Source organism: Opisthocomus hoazin, chromosome 3 (genome assembly GCF_030867145.1).
Source record: "Opisthocomus hoazin isolate bOpiHoa1 chromosome 3, bOpiHoa1.hap1, whole genome shotgun sequence".
Lineage (NCBI taxonomy): Eukaryota > Metazoa > Chordata > Aves > Opisthocomiformes > Opisthocomidae > Opisthocomus > Opisthocomus hoazin.
Window position 1 is genome coordinate 33,940,210 of NC_134416.1, and position 22,108 is coordinate 33,962,317.

Genomic DNA, 22,108 nt, shown 5'->3' on the forward strand with positions numbered 1-22,108 from the left:
CTGTCCAGGTTTTTCTCTGGTATGTGCCTGCCGAAAGGGAACCATTGTCCACCAGCTATAATGCGAGATTCTGTTTCATCTGTACCAGTTTGAAAACAAACAGATACCCATGCATGACATACCCAGCTGCTAAAAAAAAAAAAAAAATCACGACGTAAGAGGAGTCTGCCTAGCATCTTTTCCAAAAGGTACTCTCCATTGGCAGAACAGTAAAGTGGCCTTGTTCCACCAGCTGTAAAGTATCGTGGTTTTCAGTACTACCAAGCAGTATATCTTTATAACAGCTTAGAAATATCTGTAGGATTATTGTATTTTAATTAGACTTGCATAAAACCCAAAAACATCTCTGTAAGTGTGTCACTGTTAGTTGTTCTTATTTTGCTTTACAGTACTGTAGTTCTAACATGACTTAGGTATTGACAAATTATTTTACTGGATGTGGTGTGGATGCCACAAAAAGGAGGGTGCTTCTGGTTTCCATGATGGAAAGGGTCTTCAGTGACAGAATACTTTGGACATCTTTGTTTCCTGGCAGCGGGAAGTATACGTGCATTTCTCCACTTTCCGCCGCCTATCTCTCCAGCTGTTTATCCTCTCCCTTTCCAGTGCAAGAGGGACACTCACATTTCCCTTGCTGTTTCTTGCCCTCCCTTTCCTCCACAATTCTCTATTCACCTTTCTTTGCACCTTAAGCTGCTGTGGTAAGGAATATTCAGAAAGGCGATGGTGGTGGGACAGGGGAGTCAGGGAAGAGCCCCAAACAGAGCGTGCTCCCCCTGCCGTTGTTAACGAAGCAAGTGGAAAATGCTGCTACAGAACAGTGATTTTTTTTTTTTTTTTGCAGAAAATGAAGCAGAACTTACCCCCTTCCTTCTGCCCCTCATTTTTCTGCAGGCAAAATAATTAAAATAACGTTTGTTGTGGGTAGGGAGAAAATAGACTTGGGAGGCAGGAAGGAAATCTCTGGGGACATCTCAAAGGCTTTACCAGGAAGGTTGCTTTCATCAATCACCAGTTACTGCTAAGGGCTAGCAGCCGGTAAATGACAGTACAAATACAGCAAGTCACAGCTGATAGGAGTCCAAAAAGTTTTCACATTCACTTTCATCTTATTCCAGGAATGTGTCTGGCATTGTATGTAGAAGCTCATTCCACTTAGTTTTCAGGAACTGAGAAGCAAAACCAAATTTATCTAGTCTGACGGACAAAGAATTGGAGAGAGGTGAAAACTCTGTCCTAATCATCAACTCCAGGAACAAAAGCAGAAACTTTCCCAGAGCTTCACTATCTTGCCCAGGCTAGAATTACCCACATTTTAGCTGTTTAGATTCTAGCAGATCTTTACATATCTTTACACAGCATATACATTTCTTTGGTTTTTCTAAAGCTTATTATCTTAGCACTTTTTCACAGGGAAAGTTGAACAAATGGATTTGAAAAAAAAAACCACCACATTTTGGAGGAGCTGTTTGACATTTGAAACCATTGTGAATTTTGCAGGCTTGTGTTTAGAAGGTGCTGAACTGTTTCACTTCAAAGTTAATAAATGAAATGTTAAACTCACTTCTAGATGCAAAGAAAATGTATGCAAAGTTACTTAACTGAGAAGATGAATTTGTCAAAAGAAATATTTAATGATTCTATAATAAACAGTATTTTCAGACAAACTTAAAATAGATGAATATCAAGCTTTTTGGTAGTTATGTCTGTATAGAGATTTCACAGAATGCACTGACGTGCGGAAAGCAGACTCCACAATTTGTAAGACTGTAAAGTAGGTATGTTTATTCGGTGCCGGGTGGCACGGGGGGCAGTCCCACCAAAGTCGTGCGCGCCGAGCAGCAACTTGTCTCTTCAACTTATACAATCAAGTATTACATATGCATTAGATTGACCAGTACGCCTATACCTATGCATAACCTATCCTGCTTCATATTAAAATCAGTTCCAAGAAGTAATTTCCATATTAAAATCAGTTCCAAGGAGTAATTGCCATAGACTCCTCGCAGTTGCACTTGCGCAGTGCCTCCTGGTGGTGGTCGTCGGGGGTCCCAAGACGAAGGCCCATTCACTGATTGACCTTTGTTTCTGCCCAAACTCAGTTCTCTCCTGGCTCCCATCCATACAGCAGGGTCGGTCTTAACCAGTTCTAGGTGACTCCCAGCCCCTATCAGGAGCTAACCCCTTTGTATGGAGATGCAAGACTCTCTGCTTCAGTTAATTTACACAATGGATAAGCACTATAATTTTTTTTAAATGCACAGCAACTATTAGGTAATGCCACTTCTACTAAAGTCCCTTTTAATCCCTTCAGCACAAGGTCAAGGCTTTGCAAACATTTTACTGCTGAGAACGCTCTTGGTGGCAGCTCCTGGCGTTGTTCTAGTTCAAATACTGCTACAAAATTGTCCGGCATATATTTGTGATACACGTAACACAGTTTGGAAAGGGTTATATTAACATCAAGAGCTTAGTTTTGCTTGGATATGTGACCTGTTGGATCAGCTGGGCAGTGCTGTAGCAAACAAGAAATAACACATCACATTAAAAAAGCAGGTGGTAACCTCTCATACTTTTATTTTCATCATTTTCCTTTTGTGTGTCTGTTTTAGAAAGACAGAAAAGCATGTGCCTTGGAGTGTGATCAGTCTGGTTTGAAGACTTTTATCAACAGATCACCTCTGTTCATCTTACTTATCAGGTGTCATATAAATATACACCTCCCTGCAGCTCAGTTCTCCTCACAGTAGCCTCTTATCTGAAATAGAAAATTTCCTTTCATCTGGAATGGAAATTATGGTTTGGATTAGGGAAATTATTACACTTATAGGAGATAATTTCAGGAGTTTGTTTGTTTTACTTCTGCTGATTTTAGGATCAACACAGAATTTGAAATCCCCTTATAGACCCTGTAAAACACTTGCTGTAATGTTATGTGTACTATTAACAGTCAAAGAAGCTCTTTTCCATAATACTGGTGCAGTCCAATACAGCTTGTACTGAGGCACATTTGGCAGCTTGTCTCAACGAAAACTGAATGAGAGCACAAGTGCCTCTTTCGGTTGGCTGTGTGCTTTTAGTATAACCTTGTAAAGAATGACTTGCAAAATAATTGATAAAACCACACCTTATCATCTCCGCAGTTCTTTAATGATTGTGGAGACTTTAAAAACCAGGCATAAGTGACTATTCCTGTTTACAAAATGGGAATGGGACTATATGAGACCGCTGGGAATGGGAACCGTATCTTCACTGATGTGGAAAGAAGGACAAGACTACCCCCGCCTGGCCTTGAATGAGTGCCTAGTTGTGGGTTGGATTGGCACTGGGGAAGCAGGGTAAGGCTGCTAATTTTGGTGGTGCGGACATTTTATGATCATTTCAGTCATAAAGCAAACTACAGCCCTTGTCATGTTTACATTAGATCATCATTTTACATCTGACAGTCAATTACATCAGTTGCAATTTGTGAACGCAAGGCAACACCTCGATGTTTTACCTTTACTTGATAGAAGCAACGGGGTCAAAAGACCACGGAAAAACAATGAAACTGGTTTCAGTCAGCCTTGCAAAGGAAAGCTTTTCTCCTCTGTATAACTTCAGTTATAGTACTCTTCAAAATGCATCATTCACACTGCAAATTGTTTTAAAAAATCTGTTTGAAACCTAGGAAGTGTTCTGGAAAATGTGTTTACCATGTATTTTAAAAATACTGGTTGCCTCTCTGATTACTGGTTTGGTATTATCCTGGTTAGCAGAACTGTCAGCAGGAGGGGCTAGTGAGGGGACAAAGGCAGCTGGTTCACGGGCATGGACAGGTTCTGAGGAAAAAATCGAGACAGAAAAGAGAAGAGCCACATCTTCAAGAAACTTGCTCGTTTTACTGTTTTTAAGCACTGTAGCCCAAATGGATTAAATGACGTTTCACTTCGAGGGGACTGTTGCACACATATTCACGTTCTTTTTCACGGGCCTTCCAAGCTCTTTTCCTCACGCTGGATCACGCTGTCGCATTTCCAACCGCGACGCCCTCAGCAGCTGAAGGCCCCGGTGAACGCCCACCGCGTGCTCCATGGGAAGGCTTTTACGGCATCTTCATCCTGCCACGACCAATTATTAAAAAGAAGCCGACATTAAAGGCTAATTTCAACATCTTACCTGTAATTTCCACAGCCCCGCCGTAGCCGCCAAACGACGGCCGCGCAGGCCCCACCGCCCAGGTGCGGCCGCAGCCCCTGCGCACCGCGAGGAAGGGGCGGGGCTAACGGCGTCGCCCCTGGCGCCTGCGCACTGGCGCGGCTGCGCGCCTCGGCGAGCGGGGAGGGCAGCGGCGGCAGCGGAGCGCGGGAGCGGTGAGCCGGTTCCTTCTGCCTCAGCCGCCATTTCGGGTACCGTGAGGGGGATGCGCCGCTGCCCCGGGGGCTGTGCGGTTCTGTCACGGCTCGGGCAGGGCTGTGCCCGTGACGGGGCTACGCAGCCGCCCGGCGGGGCGGGAGGTGCTGTCACCCGGGCCGGGCCGCCCTTCAACCCTTCCAGCCCGGCAGCCAAACCTCTGCTCTGAACGCACGCCCTGAGTTTGTGGGACAAACTCGTCACGGGGCATTCGGAGAGGACAAAACTAAGCTGGGGGGGGGGGGGGGGGGAGACACTTCTTCCAATCAATGTAGGTGCTGCTATTTAACTAGAATACCTGTTCTGGGGTTACTGTTTTGATGAGGTTTTAAATGTCAGTGATTGTGGGTTTTTTTCCCTCTGCTACATGAAGTTGTGCCGTCGTGCTGGGTATCAGTGTACTCAAGGTTCCCCTGGTACTACCAGTCTTTTATGGGTAACAGAGTAACTTTATCTAGTGGTGTTGTACCCAGTTCTGTGTCCTGACAAATTATTTCTCTGTTTATATAACAGAACCTATACTGTAAAGGCTATGATAAGTAAAGAACGTTATCAGCATAACTGAAGCATCATACCCTTTGCATTTTACTTAGCTTTTCTAGCTATGCCTACCTGTTTAGGACCAAGATGGAAAGAGGCGAGGACCATTAGATCAGGATGATTGGGCTTGGGACTTGTGGATCATGTTAATTGCGCACATTTTTTTATTCTGTTTCAGTGCTGGTTTTTTTAATGATCATTTATCTAATTTTTGTGAATGTGCAAGTGTTGCAAAACTGTTACCCAGGTCACCACTTAAAGACTGAATCACTTTAAGCAGGAAGTACCCAGAAGGCTTCTGAGAGGGCTAGGGCTCAAAAATGAAACAGACTTCCAAAATTCAGAATACCATTACGTCATTGAATGAATTTGTGGTCTGTTGGAGGTATAGAACATACTTTTAAATGACTGTGGGATTTTGTAACTTTATAATGTAAAATCAAAACCATTTTATGTTTGTGTTTTGAGTAAACCCCTAGAACAAGGCATGGAGGACTAAAATACAGAAAGGTTAGATTTGGGCTTTAAGATTCTAATCTTCTACTTTAAAATACTCAAAGTAATTTAAACCATGCTTATAAATAGGCTAAGCTGTATGTCAGCAGCAATAATTTACAGTGAAGATTCTAGTATTTTTAAGCAAAAAGGCCCTGAGCTGTACACTGTATTTGAGAATGTCCTTGTGTGTAACCACACTGTTGCTTTTCAGAGCTTTTATGTACATTGAGGTCAGTGTCTAAATGTGGAATCTTGTATACACATGTATCTTTCAGGTCTGAGGTTCTGTACTTGTTAATGTTTTTATATTATGCCTGGTAACTTAGGCTAAGCTTTTAATACGTTTTGTTTGGTTTTGTTTGTTTTTTTTCCCCAGAGTAAAGGATAGGACAAGCTTCCAGCAAGGGGAAAACAGTGCAGTGCAGAACAGGGGGGCGTAGAAAATTAGAATTTGTGAAAAAAATAGCCATAATCATTTTTGTGTTAATCTGTCTTTTTGGTAGGCTGTATATCTAAGAAAAGATGGCAGATCCTTGGCAAGAGTGTATGGATTATGCAGTTGCTTTAGCAAGGAAAGCTGGGGAGGTAAGTATAAACTATCTGTAAATAATAACATTGTTTATTGAGTCTAGCATGTATATAGCTTTTGAAGGAGTTTGATGTTGGATGTTATTCTGAGCAATATTTTATCAAAAGCATAAATTAGTAGAATCGGTCAGTGTTCAAGTTTAAGACTGAAGTGTCTTTCATGTTCACAGCTTAGTTAATTGAAGAAAACAACTTTGCACTTTTCTTCAGACCAGAGTCTGATTAAAGACTAAGGAGTATCTTTTGCTCCTTAAATTTTATTAAAAAAAAAAAAATTGAACTGTGGTAAATAAAGAGCATCTCTGGTTTTCCCCTTAAACTGCACCTTATTATTTTACCATCTGAAAGCTGTTGACAGTGTGTCTTGCAAACACTTCAGTCAACTTTATACAGTGGCTTATTGTTGCCACAAGGTACCTCATCGTGTTCTCTTCATAAAGGCTCCTTTACTTCTATAAATAAGCATCATCCCTTGCAGTGGTGGTAATTTGCCCATTTGTGATCTAAGATGGCTCAGAACAAGTAGTTTGCACGTCTTGGCAGAGCCTCAGCATAAGAGTGATTACCAAATGTTCAGTTCTTGGTAGTTCTGCCTGGTACATTTGAATGCTATGGCAGCTTGACAAGATGGCACATGTACTAATTCTGTTCCCTGGAGCTGCAGAATCTGCAGATCATTGCCCCTGCAATGACCTCATTAGAGTCTTCCCTCAGAAAATCTTTCTAAGTTATAGTAAAATAATTTTGTGGGCTGTGAGGCATGGATTCTTGCTTAAGCTGATACTAACAGTTTTAAGATCATAAATGCAGAGTCTGGCTAAAAGTAGCTGACTTAAGCTCAGTCTTAAGTGTTTCCTTCACCTCTGTTACTTAAATTTATAAATCTAAAATTTGTCATAACAAAATAGAGCTCAATTTCATGTACCAGTGGATCTTCATGTAGTCCTTAGATTTAAGGTCGTGTAAAATTTTGTGTGGGGTAGGGACTGGAGATAGATGCAGGGGTAAGCCTCAGCTCCTGCAATTAAATCCACGTTTTGTCACTGCTTGTGTTTGTTTTGTATGTGCAGTACAGAAAATTACGCTAAAAATGATGATCAGATTTTTGGGAAAACTAATATTTTCCATACTGTTACTGGAGAAAGATTTTTTTTTTTTCTTTTGTTAACAGATAATCCGTGGAGCACTCAAAGAAGAAATATCTATTATGACTAAAAGTTCACCAGTAGATCTAGTGACAGAAACTGATCAAAAAGTAGAAAACTTCATTATTTCTTTGATAAAAGAAAAGTATCCTTCTCACAGGTATGGCTTTTTATCGATACACTTTTGGCAGAAGAAGGGGAGAGGTGACTTGAAGAAGAAAATGGAAAGTCTATGGTTTTTCTAGGTATAATTTCTTTACGATTGGCATGCTGGAAAGTTACAGAATTCTCTTTTCGCCTCAATATATTAAGTATTTTAGAGTAGTAGTGCGTTGGAAGTTTTGCCCAGGGCTGTAGTAACAAAACAAGGTGTCCCCAGGGTCTGCTGACATGAGCTCAAGACTTATGCTGAAAGTCACTTCCAGTAGAGCCAGCTGTAAGTAACTTCTTGGTTACTTGTGCTGGAGAATCAAAGGTGGCCCCAAGATACCCAGAACCCAAATTTCTTGTCTGCTGGTAGCTGTTGAAACTAGCATGCCTTCACTGTCTGTGCTGGATGAGTCCCATGAGTGTGCCTTTGGCAAATCTCCTACACTTTAAGAACATCAAACATCCTTAAAAGAAGACAGAATATTCTGATTCTGCACAACTGAAAGTCTGTCATAGAAAACACTGATTTTTTTATTGCTCCTCCATTTTTTTTTTTTTTACTCCCCCTGCTCCTCCTGCCCACCAAAATAAATTTATGCTTGAAGGGTGAATTGTATGTATTTCACTTACTTTTACTTACATAGGACTTTCTTTCCCGTTTTGACATAGTGCCTCAGGTTTAATACAGTTTCCTTAAAGTGGGTTTACTATTTTTTCTTGCATTTTCTTGGAGATTTTCTTATTGTAGCCGTTTATGTGAAATGTAATAAATATGCATAGAATTGGAACAACTGAGGTGATGCAAAATGTCAGTAATCTAACCAAATTAGTGTAAGCATACAGATTTATGGAATGACCTTGAAATAACAGTTTCTGTGGCATTGATAAACATTTTAGAATATTGTAGCTTCTTTTTATATTAGATAATCGATACCATATTTGACGTACTGGTGTTGGATTTCTCTTTGTAATAAATTACTCATCCACCTAGATAACTATTCAGTCTCCCTCTTCTCTTGGTGAAGATCCACTGCTTTTTGGAAACATGCTGTTTCTTTCTGAGCAATCATCTTCACTTCCATAGTTAATCCTAATTAATATTAAAGGAGCTTATTTGTTTACTCAGCAGTTCTCCTCATTTTACATGATAGTGGAGGAAGGCATGTGTTTGATGCATGCTTTTCATAGGATCAGTAATATGTGATAAATCTAACAACATACGAAAGGCATAGAAGAGAATTCGACCCACTTATCCCAATAATTTTGCAGTTCAAAACAAATACTTTCATGAGCAGCAAAAATGGTGAAATTTGGGTTCCTGTAGCACTGTGCCTTGTATATACCTCGGGTTTAGTGTTAGGGTTGAGCATGCACTCTGCCGCCTTCTTCAGTTTTTGTAATACTTGTAAAACTGAACAGTTTTGAGACTAACAGCTTCATGTCTTGTTTGGGTTGAAATTAGACTATGAATTTGACAGTTACTGCAGTGGTCTAACCAGATGCGTATGACCACAAAGGCTTTCTTCAGTTAAAACATAAGCTAAAAAGTAGTGGTTTATAGTACAAATAAACTGAAAGGTGTAAATAGCTACAATTATTCTGACTAAAATTTGATGATGATGTTACTGGAAAAAAATGATGAAAACTTCAATATTAAAATGTAAAGTTAATTACATTAAGATCTCTTCCCCACATATTGTGATTATCTGTGACATGATAAATATTGGTGTAAGCTTGGTCAGATGTCGTTGGTGCTTTCCAGATAAACTGTATTTCTCAACTTTTTCGATATGATCACTGATGGTGCAAAAGCCTACATTTCACTTCTAAGAATTTTAATTTCAAGGACAGTGTTGTAATTCAAACCTTTTAAACAATTTCTTTGTATCTTGTTTTTGCAACTCTAGCTTCATTGGAGAAGAATCTGTTGCAGCTGGAGAGGGCAGCGTTTTGACAGATAACCCCACATGGATTATAGACCCTATTGACGGAACTACCAATTTCGTACACAGGTCCACTTTTTATTTTTTTATGTTAGCAGCGTCATCTGTTTACCTTTTTTCTTTCTCCAGTTGCAAAAGTAAGGTTTTTTCACTTATAAATTGCTTTTAAAGTGATACTATGAACTTGTTAATAGTTACAAATTGCTATTGGCATTTATTGAGAGCCGTTGAGCAGTTTTTGTAATCATTTTAGTATTTCTGTATTACAGTAGTGTCACTCTATAACCAACACCAGTTGTTCCATGAGAGGCCCATACTATAAAGCAGGGGTCAGCAGCCTTTGGCATGGATGCCAAAGGCAGATGGACAGATTGTAACGCAGGACTTGAATTTAGGAGTTGCAGCTTCTTTCAGAGAGGCTTTGGTGAGAACCAGTAACAGCTGCAGGTGCTGATTTCTAAGAAGTTTCAAGTTCACTGAGATGTAGGAGTTGCTACCATGAAAGAAAGAAGAATATCACCAGTGGTTGTCTAGTGGTATTTTACACCAGGGTAGGGAGGGTGCTTTCACTGTCATGCTGACTGCCTATTCCTTCTGTCTTTGGAACATGATGGATTTTGGTGCTGATGAGCTTTTCTGAGCGTACTTGATTCCGATTTTGAAGTGACTGCTGCTATGTGTGCCATGGCTTTAAACAGCTGCTGAATCCTACTAAATAACATGTTCAAAAAGCTATAAGAAAAGAACCCATTCTGTTGAATTTACAGGCTTAATAGTCTGCATTTTTTGCAGATAGTAATTAAAGCAAATGTTTTGGAACTGCAGATTTTGAAGACTAAAAAAAACCAAACAATGAAAATAAATTAATTGGTTGATCATTAAAAACTTAGTAAGACTGAGATGCAGCCTGTCATGTCCTACATACTCCCACCGCCTTCACTCTTCCCCCTGCATTCTTTCTTCTCACTTCAATGTCTGTCTTTCTCGTTGCTTTGGTGGAGAAGGCGGAGGTGGAAGGAGAGGTGACTTCTTTCATGAGACAGTTCTGGCCAGGTTGTTCCTTTTGAGAAAGGTTAGCATAGAGGCTTGTTTGTATTCTTTGGCTGTAAAATGACAGTCCCTAAGCTAGTAATAGCTGTAACAGGCTTAGTTTCAGTGGTTGGAAAAGCTTATATTTTAAATGGTAATCAGTGTTGTTGGGTCTGTTTTCATAGTAAATTGTGCAAGTTTCAGAAAACTGATATTTCCTATGTAGTCCAAGTTTCTTTTTGAAATATGCATTACATTTAACTGAATTTTGTTTTTATTAAGAGTAAGCATGGTAATGAAAGAAGCATAGTATCTCACTATAAATTAGTGAAATGTTTTGTTTTGTAGGTTTCCATTTGTGGCAGTTTCAATTGGCTTTGTTGTAAACAAAAAGGTATACTTTTTATTACTTAATATCTAATCAAGACAAACCAAATTAATTCTTTGTTTCTAGTTATAAGTACAATCTGTATTTTCACAGCAAATAGGAAGAAAGGGAAAAAAGATGTCTTTACTTTTTCTTGCAGATAGAGTTTGGAATTGTGTATAGTTGTATAGAAGACAAGATGTATACTGCCAGAAAAGGAAAAGGTGCATTTTGCAATGGTCAAAAACTTCAAGTATCAGGCCAAGAAGGTAAGCTGAACTGAGTAGCTTATTTCTAGTAACGACTTTGATTTTGCAAATGAGGCATTAACAGTTTTACATCTGGATATATTCCTGTTTCTTAGGTCATAGTTTCATTTGCAAAGACAGTTTGGCCACAGGTTTTTCAGTTTTGAGAAATAGCTTTTATGTTCTCTTTGATGAGTATAACATGCTTGTGATCTTTGCAAAAGCAGACTCGGCAATTGAAGATTTTATTCCCTGTATGTCTGTGCTGCGGTTTCTTTGTTTGTTTGTTTTTCATTCCCTGTATGTCTGCAATCTCTCTGTGATTGTTCTTCAGAGTCTGTAACAAATCTACCAAACAATTCAACTTCTTCAGGTGTGAACTAGTGGTTTAAATCAGTATTGCTCTTGTATACTTACTACCCTACGTAAAGTAATATCCGCACTTGAAGTGGGACCTTTAAAGATCTGAGGGCTGTTCTAAATTTTATAGCAGTAGAATTTTATTTACTAATGCCATCGATTAATGTATATGCACAATTTAAACAGATCATGCTTTATTTGTTGTATTTTTTTTCTACCATTTTCCATGTAAGAACAGATTTTTATACATTCAATATATGTAATATATTAAAATACCTTACTTCTGTTCAGTCTTATAAGAAAGCAATGGAGTAAACTCTGCTAATTAGTGTTATTATACAAGTTGTACTGTTGTAAAAGTGAGGTTTTGTTTCTTTTCCAGACATTACAAAATCTCTTTTAGTAACAGAACTGGGATCAAATCGTGATCCAGAGACTATAAAAATAATTCTTTCTAACATGGAAAGACTACTTAGTATTCCAATTCATGGGTAAGATACTGCCTATTTTTTATATTTAATGGTACTGTTAATATTGTAAATATGTTAATACGATAATTTTTAGGAAGGATTGGTTGCATTACATTTGACACCTTAAATGTGAAATATGCTTTAAATGTTTTTGTCTAGTAGCTTCTGCAGAGAAACTCTAAGTGTCTTTAGCTTTTTCAATCTGGGACGTATATAAGAGAGCCCTAACATCAGTATTGAGAAGCAAAGCATGGTTGGTTTTGTAGGACTAAAAAGCATGATGTTTACTATTTAAAAAAAACAACAAAACAATTTTGTGCTTCCCCCCCCTCCCCAAAACACACAAGGAGCAAAACTGGATAAACAGAAGCCATATTACGTTTCTTAGTTTTCTTTCCATGTAGTAACGAAAATCGTTGTAGGGTTTTTTTATATATATCAGAAGACAAATGTAGATCTCCCTTTTCTCTTTCAACACCTTACAATTTTTTTGAATATGTCAAAGTAGTTGAAATTGTCCATAAACTGCCCTTATTTTGATTACATTCCCTGCTTCCTCTCCTCCAGATAAGCCAAAGCCTACATTTCTGCAAACCATTTTACATCTAAAGGTGGTTTCACTCAACCCTACTCATGTTTCTGATCTAAAAGGGGTTGTAGTTTTATGCTGAGATTCACAGGATTCTTGCTTTGACACTTAACATGTAGATTTTTTTCTACGTTCAGAAAGTCTTCTGATGTCATTAAAGAATATATGCAAAATTGGAAGTAGGGAATACATTTTAGGTATGTTGTCAGTTTAACTTTTGTGTTTATTTGTAAAGACTAGATTGAGATTGGAGTTGATTTAAGTTGCTTCTTGCAGTATCTTGGCTGCTATCAGTTACAATTTAATGTATGTTTTACTGATAATTGAAATAACTGCAGTTGTTCGTACAAGTTACACTTTCTAAGTGCATCAGCATTTCCAAAAGAAACTGGAATTTGGAACACAAGGGTTTTGATGAAGTTATCCAGACCAAATTTATACTATGTAATTTATTTTTTGTGTTTATTGCTGTTAGGGTTTTTTGCAAGTCAGAGATGCTTACTGAGCATCACCAGAGAAACAGAAGTAACTGGTTTATAACATTCAAAAAGCAAAGCAGAATATCTGTTATTGTTTCACAGGTGGATATCTTCCATAATATGGAAGCTGTTTAAGATGTGTTTTCACTCTAAAAAAAAAATTGTTTAATAGAATTCATAAATGTTATTTCTAGAAATTTGCTATATTCAGAGAGGTCTTCAAGCTACTCAGGCATAACTTCATATCCAATTTTTTATTTGTTTTAGTGCAGCATTCCATCACATTTCCTCTAGCTCAGTTCACTTTGCATGTGATGCTTTTGTGTTCTCATGCAGTGTACACAGACATTGTGACTTTCTTACAAACTGTTCTCAACGGAAACAACAACTATGTCTCCTTTAGGATTAGAGCTGTTGGTACAGCAGCTGTGAACATGTGCCTTGTGGCAACGGGTGGAGCTGATGCCTATTATGAAATGGGGATTCACTGCTGGGATATGGCAGGGGCTGGAATCATTATTACTGAAGCAGGCGGAGTACTCTTAGATGCATCAGGTAAATACACAGGCATGCGTGATACTATTTTGTCCTTTTAAACAGCCAGTTGGGAGCAAAACACAGCTGAAATGAGAAGGCAAAGAGATTTTTTCAATCCTCTCTCAAACTTACCACAACTGAACAGAGTTCCCATCCAGTTCATAGACAAAGAGAGGGTCAATTGTATCTTCTTAAGCTACAAGACAACCTTTACTGCCTTGGCTGAGCACCTGAAAGGGTGAAAAAAGGCAGTAAACATACACTGAAGAGATTTTAAATGTTGCTCGTATGAGATACCTGTTGTGTCCAGGGGCAAAATTTGGTCCTAAATAGTGAAGTGTCCCTTACGCTTGATTTTTGCAATGCTCATTTTCTTAGCAACATTCAGTTTTCTGCAGATACAAGATAGTTACTTTGTTTGCTTTGATTTCTAGGTGGACCGTTTGATTTGATGTCTCGAAGAATAATTGCAGCAAGTAGTCGAGCTGTAGGAGAGAGAATAGCCAAAGCCCTTCAAATAATTCCTCTGAAAAGGGATGATGCAGCTAACTGAATACCAAAACTACACCTTAAATGTGATGATTGTAAAATGTTGTCTCATAGTCCCATGTGGTGGTTGTTCTACACCTTGAACCTGATAAAAAGATACGTAAATAGATGGTAGTCTTTCAGTGCTGGTGTGACTGCTGAGTAGTGTTTTGAGATTGGACCAACATTCTAAGTAAGCTTTTACTGTTAAGTGTTTTATTTAACATCACGATTACCTAAAGATCTATAAAAAGAAGCAAATACATACAACTGATGTTTTCAAGTTTTATACTACACAGAAGGCACGATAAGAGACTCTTTGATGTATAGATAAATAAAAATATCTAGTTCCATAGGTTGCAAACAAAATTCACCCTCTTAGCACATCATCATCATCACATCTGATCCGGAACCCCAAAAGATGAAGGCATTATTGTTCCTTACCTTGTTACAATTTCTGTAGAGGTAGTTCACACATTTCCAAACATTGTTAGTTGCTTGTAGTTTTGGTTCTAATTTAAAGCCTTTATTACTTCGCTGTCATTGTTTTTTCAGTCATCGTTCTACCTTTCTTATGGTAGATAAACACAATCTCTTTAGCCTTTTACATGGCAAGTACGCTTGCAAATTCATTGCAGTTGCAAAAGATAATAATTATTGTGCCACAAAGTATGTGCCTCTCCCAGAAATAAGTTCTGAGCACACCTTCTATCACCAAATGGACTTCCTCTAAATTAAGATGAAGTATGATTTGCATTTGACCATTGGAATCGGCTGATAGTAGGTCCTCTGTATTACTCTTGGCAGTTGTAATTCTTGTTCGTTTTCCTTGGATTTCATGGATGAGTGTGTTTCAAAGTCTAAGGAAGCATTAAAATCCAAGAGAGTTACTCAGCTGGCAAAAAAAAAAGCGCACAGTCCAGATTTTTTACATACTTTTCAGTAAGTTGTGAAAACAGTGACCAACCAGGATCAGGTTTCCATTCTGTTATAGAGTGTACAGGCACAAAAGAAGATACGTATCTAAACCTAAAGGGTTTATAAAGCTAAGAAATATTAGTAATTTTGTTCTTGGTGCCAGTTCTTAATTTTGTTAACTGTACTGGTCCTTTGAATTTTTGTATTTAAGATTGTTAAAAGTATCAGCATACTGTTCAAATATTTAGTGCACTTTAAAAATTTAATTAACTTGGATCAGTTTTCAGACTGATGTCTAAAGTTTCCTGCAGAAAGTTGTCTCGTTGGTGGTTCAGTCAAGACACAGCAATGCTTTGGAAAATCTGACTTTTTGTACTGGTGTCCCACTATTTTTGTTTTGGACAGTGATGTTCCCTGTCTTGAAGTTTCAGCGAATATTGTATTATAAATTTCAGTCTTTAGTATCAGTTGATTTTTGCAGATTTTGCAGAAATATTTAATTTGAAGTTATATCTAATGCCAGATGATTAATGTTAATGAAATCAGCCTGCTATTTAAAGGTCTTCTTAAAAAGCCAGACTTGCATTTATGTTGCTTTTTAAATTCCCATTGACAAATATAGAAACTTTTTGAGCATTTCACTGTAACTTTGTTGCTGTAAATGATGTGGGGTCATCCTTATTTCTTGAGAAGTATGTCTACTGTACCATTTTTGTGGCTGTTGTATAACAAATTCTGCATAACTTTTTAAAATGATTTATTTGTGAAATGGAGACACATCTAAAAAATATTTGGGATGGGAGAACACATTTGAAATAAATATGCTTTAGCAGCAGCGGCTTCAGATGTGCTTCCTTTCTTAACGTTCACCAGAGTACAGTGCTGGGCCCCAACAAGCTGGATCTGGGGGCATCAAACTTTGTCTGAGCTGAAGATTTTCTCTCCTTGGCCACTGATGTAGAGAGATCATAAACTGTTGTGCATTTATACAAGTGGGGTTATGTATACACCTGCAGTAGGTTTTTAGAGTGAATATTCCAACACTTTTCAACAAGATCATGGTGCATTGATCATCTCCAAACTCAGAGCTCAAACTTTATGGATTGCCTGGGATTTGTTTTGGAGGTCCATCAGCTGGTAGAAGCATGTAGCTTTCTCACTGTTGGCTTTCCTAATATTACTCTTAGAGGAAAAATTTATATCAATTTCCCATCTTGGCCCTCTCTGTGTTGGAGACCAACCTAATTGTTTTTTGACTGTAAATGGCAGCTTTTATCAACTGACTGCTTTTTTTTTTTAGTGTTAGTCTCCCTTTCAGGGAGATCAGAAGCCCCTGCTACTTGCTACTCTGCTAAGCGTTATCTTCTCAGATAATTCTTCATCTAATATGCAAAAGGAAACCGAAATGTAATTATTAGGTTTAAAGGCATTTTCTTTTTGGTTCTGTGCTAGCCTGCAATTTTGGTAAATTTTTGTAGTAAGTTTTTTTTCGTACAAAACGGAGAAGTCATGATTGCTGTGTAATCAAAATGCTTTTGAGAGATAATATACGAGAGGTAGTCCCTGAATGTTCAGAATGATAAAATACCTGGTTTTGTTGCTTTGAAAGATGGAATGACAGAGATCATCATCTTAGGGGTTTTTTTTTTTTATAATTTAAGGTAAAGGTATATATTTATAAGATAGCTTTTTCTGGGCAATGAGACTATCAGAAAGGAAACCCATTTACCACAGATTGAACAGGTAGACTGTCAAATTAAAATCAGGAGTATTCCTCCTCGAATACATCAACAGTCCAGTATACAGGAAGCTTTCTTACATAGCTTTTCAGTGAACAACTCATGCCTTCAGCTGGCAAATTCTACTATGGTTTGAATTTCAACTCTGAAATTGAATTTTGAGCGAAGAACACTCAAAACTTACAAGTGCAGGAAGGAGGAGACAGGCAGACAGATTCAGCAACTGGAGCGAGTGAAAAATTCCAAGAAACACTACTGGAGATTAAAGGAATGTATGGGCAAATTTAACCAGTCCCTTAACCTTTACTTTGAGAATTTGATTGAATGGTCAACATCATCACTATAGTTGCTAGAGAGCCTATTGCTGTTCTTAACAAAGGTCTTCAGCTGAGACTAAAACAATCAGTACTACAAAACAGGTAATACTGATTTCTAGCACTGATACGTATGAAAAAGGGGAGGTAGCCTTAGCCTACTGTCCTGGCTATCACTGCTTTTTGCTAGCCCTCTCTATTTATTGCTTTGCTGATAGTTTGTGATTGTTTTCTGTGACAAACTGCAAAGATTTGCTCCGTCTTCAAAGCAGGTGTTCCAGTAGATTCCATCCGTCAGAGCTTTTGCCAGCATGAAAAACTGCTGAAGACAAAGTCGTAGAAGGTTTCAGGCCTGTGTGCAGCCCTGTTAAGCAGCCTCGCAGAAAATCCCTTCCCCCGCCCCCCTTGGAATACAGACTGTTCCTCGTAATACCTGTGACTCAAAGCTGTGTTTTAATTCTGCATGGTGTGATGCCAGGGTGTGAACTAGAGGTTCTGACTAGATACAAGACATTAACCTGTGACCTCGGTATGAAGCAATTCCAGTAAGGGAGATCTCTTTCTTTTCCTGAGCTGCTTCCCATCCTCTCAAAGCCAGCTGCTAATTCAGCTCTATTCGTTACCTGTGAGTGAAGTAACTGCTTCACGAGTCTGATCCTGCAGCGAAAGTGCTGACAGGCAACTTTCCAATGGCACATTGTTTTTGAATCCACAGCAGTTGGCATGGCTTCGTTTGTTTGCACAAACTCCAGGCATCAGAAGGACGTTGTCAGTGATGTGACACCTCAAGAGTCTCTGCCAGAGCCGGAGTCAGCCAGGCCTCCTGGACAACATAATCCATTCGATCTCTGGATTACTGCTTGTCCTGCACCAAAAGTGCCAGTGGATGTAGTCTGTCACCTCACTCGTCAGTTTGTACAATATTCACACAAAGGTCCACGGCTTCCCCGAGATCAGCAGGAGCTTCTGAAACGTCTCTTGTGCCCACTGTCCGCTGTCTGCCTCCTACAACAGCAGGGCAAACACAACCTGCCACACTTCAAAGCCACGTGCACCATCTGGAACAAACCAGCCGGAGGAGTGCACTCAGCTGAGAGCACGTTGTCCCACTGTATTAAGGAGCTACAAACTCTTGCCTGTTTGAGGAGGGTGGATTAGATCTCCCTGATCTAATCAGAATAAATCCAGCAGAAATAATCTTGTAGCACAATCGAAGGTAGTAAAATGCTAAAAATAATGACATATGTGCATCCTGTCCCGGAAGCTTACAGTCTATGCCAATGACAGCTGCATTAGCTGGAGTTTATACGCTGTGTGCCATACGTACGCTTGGCTTGCACAGTTCCAGTGATGAGTGTTACACTGACATGATTCTCGCTACACCAATGTTGCTGTAATCAGGCCTTCTGTACAGCCATTTAAGTGAAAGGAAAAGAATTTCAAAATACAACAGCAACTACACAGCAGTAGGGAAGAACAGAAGCCTGACACCCTTTTATGCAGTGGAAGATCAAGGTTTGTTCTTCGTTATGTCTGTCCTTGGCTCAGTAGAAACCACGCTTACAACCACGTCAAGCAGTTAACTCGGAGGAAGTGATGCTACTCAAAATACTTGATACTTGAGAACTGATTTCTTAGGAGCTCTTCCTCAGCTTGCTGGGTTAAATCTCCCTCCTCTGCTGCCCCTTAGAGAGGTGGTTCTGTGCTATTTATCCTGCCTGTGTACACAGGCGGAGTTCAGTCTTGGAGAAGATTCGCGCAGACTCGAAATAAGCCCAGCACCTCACCATGCCTGACAAGCACTAGATGGCAGCCGCAGCCAGGAGAACACCGGCAGGACCAGGGTTCCTGTTCCATAGGTAAGATTCGCTTTTCCACTCCTCCCTCCCACCCTCCTTCTGCTCTCTGTAATTAATGTTGGTTGCAACTAAGAGCAAATCTGAGAATTATTCAAAAGACTTATATCACAAATTTTTGAGGACTTGGGCTCTACGTTTCTGTGACTTGACAAGAAATTTGAAACAGGACTTGTGTCAGCAGCATTAACATTCCCTCCTTTTCCATGTACGTGTATTGAAGGTTGTGCTATCTATCACAAGAACATGAATCTGAATTCTAAAATAGGATAAAAGCTGTACAAATGATCAGCTTATACTGCATTTAAGGCTGCAGTCATTTCCCATAGATTTTTGCTGCCATAAATTAGGACATGGCTTTTAGAAGCCTTTTTTTAAACCTACCAGAAAATCTACAGGACATGCATGCCTCAATCTGTATGCAGATACAACTACCCGAAGGGCCACAAACCCAGACACAAATGAGCAGCTCATTATGATCTTTGAGACGCAACTCTTTTATTTTCCAAAGAGAACACAAACCCGGTATTTTACCTCCAGATGTGTTGTGATGATGTAAAGGACCTTTACCAGCTATGTCTGCATTGTCACTGTGCCATATAGCATACTGAGTCTATATTTTTCAGAACCTGTTCAAGCATGGTCAGGCAACTCATCCCCGTATTTCATTAGTTCACAGCTGTATGTGCTGCATCCTAGAAAAAGTTTGTGTATTTGTGACCTTCTTCAGGAAGGTGGTGGCCTAGAGATTAAGTGCCAAAGTATTACTGACTAAAGGTTCACTATTTATGTCAATGTGACTGATTAAGGTTTGCCTCAACAGAGTTCTCGGGCAAAGACTTCCCTGCCCTCCCTGTGACATGTCCGGAGGTGCCCTGCTAGAGCGCAACACCCAGAGCATGCCCAGCGTTAGCACAGGCTGTTGGACGGGCCCCAAGGCTCTCTGCTTCCTGACAGCACGTAGCGAAGGGACAGATGCGTGCTGGAGCGTCTGCAAGGCGCTGTCAGTACAGGTCAGGAGGACTAAGAACGAGCAAGTTACTCTAGTGTGGGATCAGCGTCATAGAATGGTCTTCTACTGCGGCTTCTCTATGGTGTTGCAAGACAGCTACATATATTCTCGTTCTTCCACCTATCCTCAGTTGCAAATTCCCCTTTGGACAGGAGGAAAGCTGCAAATGCTGTTTCTGGCAGTGAGGACCTTGGCTGAGGACAAATAGCTGCAGAAAGAGGGGCCCAGCGGAGGGGATGTGTCGACCTGGGGGATGCATGGGGTTTGTGATCTGGGGAAGGTAGGAGAGCAGCTGGCCAGAGAAGGCCAGCAGCTGCAGGTAGCTACAAACTGGACAAGAGGTTCTAGTTTGAGACCCGCTTATATTAGTACCTACAGGGGGTTTTCCTAGTTTTAGTAAGGTCATTCTTTTCCAGAATGTCACTCCAGGCAGAGTGACATCGTATAGATTTCTGTGTAGCCGTATAGAAAGCCTCTGTAGAGATTTTCAATTTTCTACATCTTTTCCAGAATAAAAAAAGTGAATTCAGGTCTATGAGATCATCAGGATGACTTTATGTATTATTAATGGCAGAAACCTCCACATTACTAGGTGTTTGCATTAGCCTCGTGTAAGCAAACAGCTGAAAAATACTTATTATTTTCACCTCACTACTAAAAACTAAAAATAATAAAAACTCCCTTTTAGTTCTGCTGCATTATACTTGAAATTGTGATTGCAGTTCTGATCAGTCCTCCAGCAAAACACATTTAAAAGAGAATAATGGTTAATGTTGAAGAAATTCCAGTTTTAATATTTATTCAGGTGTAATTAGCAATGTATTAGCTGTGTAAAATTAAATTGTAACCCACTTCAGCTGTGCACCTTGTTTTGCTCACTATGTTGAATGGAATTCATAATGATAAACTGTCAAGCAGGGAGAGGTTAATGACTTCTGTAGGCACTTAAATCGTAATAGCAGTTTCCACTGAAAGGAAGTGCAAACCCAGACATAATGATTCCCGTCAGCAGTCATTTGTGCATCTGACTCTGAAAAACACTGCTATTCCATCGACCAAATCTGTTGAGAAAGAAAATAAGTTTTCCCCTGGTGCACACTCCTGTTCAGTTAATTTCTCCCTTCTTTTATTTAAATATCATAAAAAATGAGTAAATAGTAGACTCTATCAGAAGTATTTCATAGAATCATAGCATGCTTTGGGTTGGAAGGCACCTTAAAGATCACCTAGTTCCAACTCCCCTGCCATGGGTAGGGACACCTTCCACTAGACCAGGGTGCTCAAAGCCCCGTCCAACCTGGCCTTGAACACTTTCATGGAAGGGGAAGCCATAGCGTCTCTGGACAACTTGTTCCAGTGCCTCACCACACTCATAGTAAAGAATTTCTTTCTTCTGTCTAATCTAAATTTCCCCTCTTTCAGTTTAAAGCCATTACTCCTTGTCCTATCACTACATACCCTTGTAAAGACCCTCTCCAGCTTTTTTGTAGGCCCCTTCAGGTACTGGAAGGCTGCAATGAGGTCTGCCCAGAGCCTTCTCTTCTCCAGGATGAACAGCCCCAACTCTCTCAACCTTGCTTCATAGGAGAGGTGTTCCAGCCCTCTGATCATTTCTGTGGCCCTCCTCTGGACCCACTCCAACAGGTCCATGTCTTTCCTGTGCTGAGGGCTCCAGAGCTGGACGCAGGACTCCAGGTGAGGTCTCACCAGAGCAGAGTGGCAGAATCACCTCCCTCGACCTGCTGGCCATGCTGCTTTTGCTGCAGCCCAGGATACAGTTGGCTTCCTGAGCTGCAGGAGCACACTGCTGGGTCATGTTGAGCTTCTCGTCAACCAAAGCCCCCAGGTCCTCCTCAGGACTGCTCTCAATCCATTCTCTGCCCAGCCTGTACTTGTGCTTGGGATTGCCCCAACACACAGGCAGGACATTGCACTTGGCCTTGTTGAACCTCATGAGGTTTGCACAGGCCCACCTCTTAAGTCTGTCAAGGTCCCTCTGGATGGCATCCCTTCCCTCCAGTGTGTCCACCACGCCATACAGCTGGATGTCATTGGCAGACTTGCTGAAGGTGCCCTCAATCCCACTGTCCATGTCCCTGCCAAAGATGTTAAACAGTGCTGGTCCCAATACCAACCCCTGAGGAGCGCCACTCATCACTGGTCTCCACTTGGCCATCGAGCCATTGACCATAACTCCTTGAGTGTAACCATCCAACCAATTCCTTACCCACTGAGTGGTCCATCACTTCAGCAGCACAGGATCAGAACCACAGTCTGCTCTGGCAGTGACATTTGTACATATTTAACTAAAGAACATACTTCCTGAATACAGTGAGATGGTTCAACTGCTTGAGCGTTTAACAGACTATCCTTATGGAATCTGTCAGATGTTTCTTATTTAGCTTG

General features: G+C 40.0%; 1 protein-coding gene across 2 annotated transcripts; it reads left to right on the forward strand.

Annotated features, from left to right (window-relative positions):
• The first annotated feature begins 4,287 nt into the window (after positions 1-4,287).
• IMPA1 (inositol monophosphatase 1) lies at positions 4,288-15,613 on the forward strand. Of its 2 annotated transcripts, none has more exons than XM_075415939.1 (9): positions 4,288-4,352; positions 5,934-6,015; positions 7,190-7,323; positions 9,221-9,325; positions 10,634-10,679; positions 10,813-10,921; positions 11,643-11,751; positions 13,202-13,353; positions 13,770-15,613. In XM_075415939.1, exons 2-9 carry the CDS (start codon positions 5,953-5,955, stop codon positions 13,886-13,888), a joined length of 837 nt encoding a protein of 278 aa, XP_075272054.1. In that variant the 5' UTR covers positions 4,288-4,352; positions 5,934-5,952; the 3' UTR covers positions 13,889-15,613. The 2 variants fall into 2 exon arrangements, with proteins under 2 accessions (XP_075272054.1, XP_075272053.1); XM_075415938.1 differs by having other exon boundaries at positions 4,292-4,388.
• Positions 15,614-22,108: the final 6,495 nt, after the last annotated feature.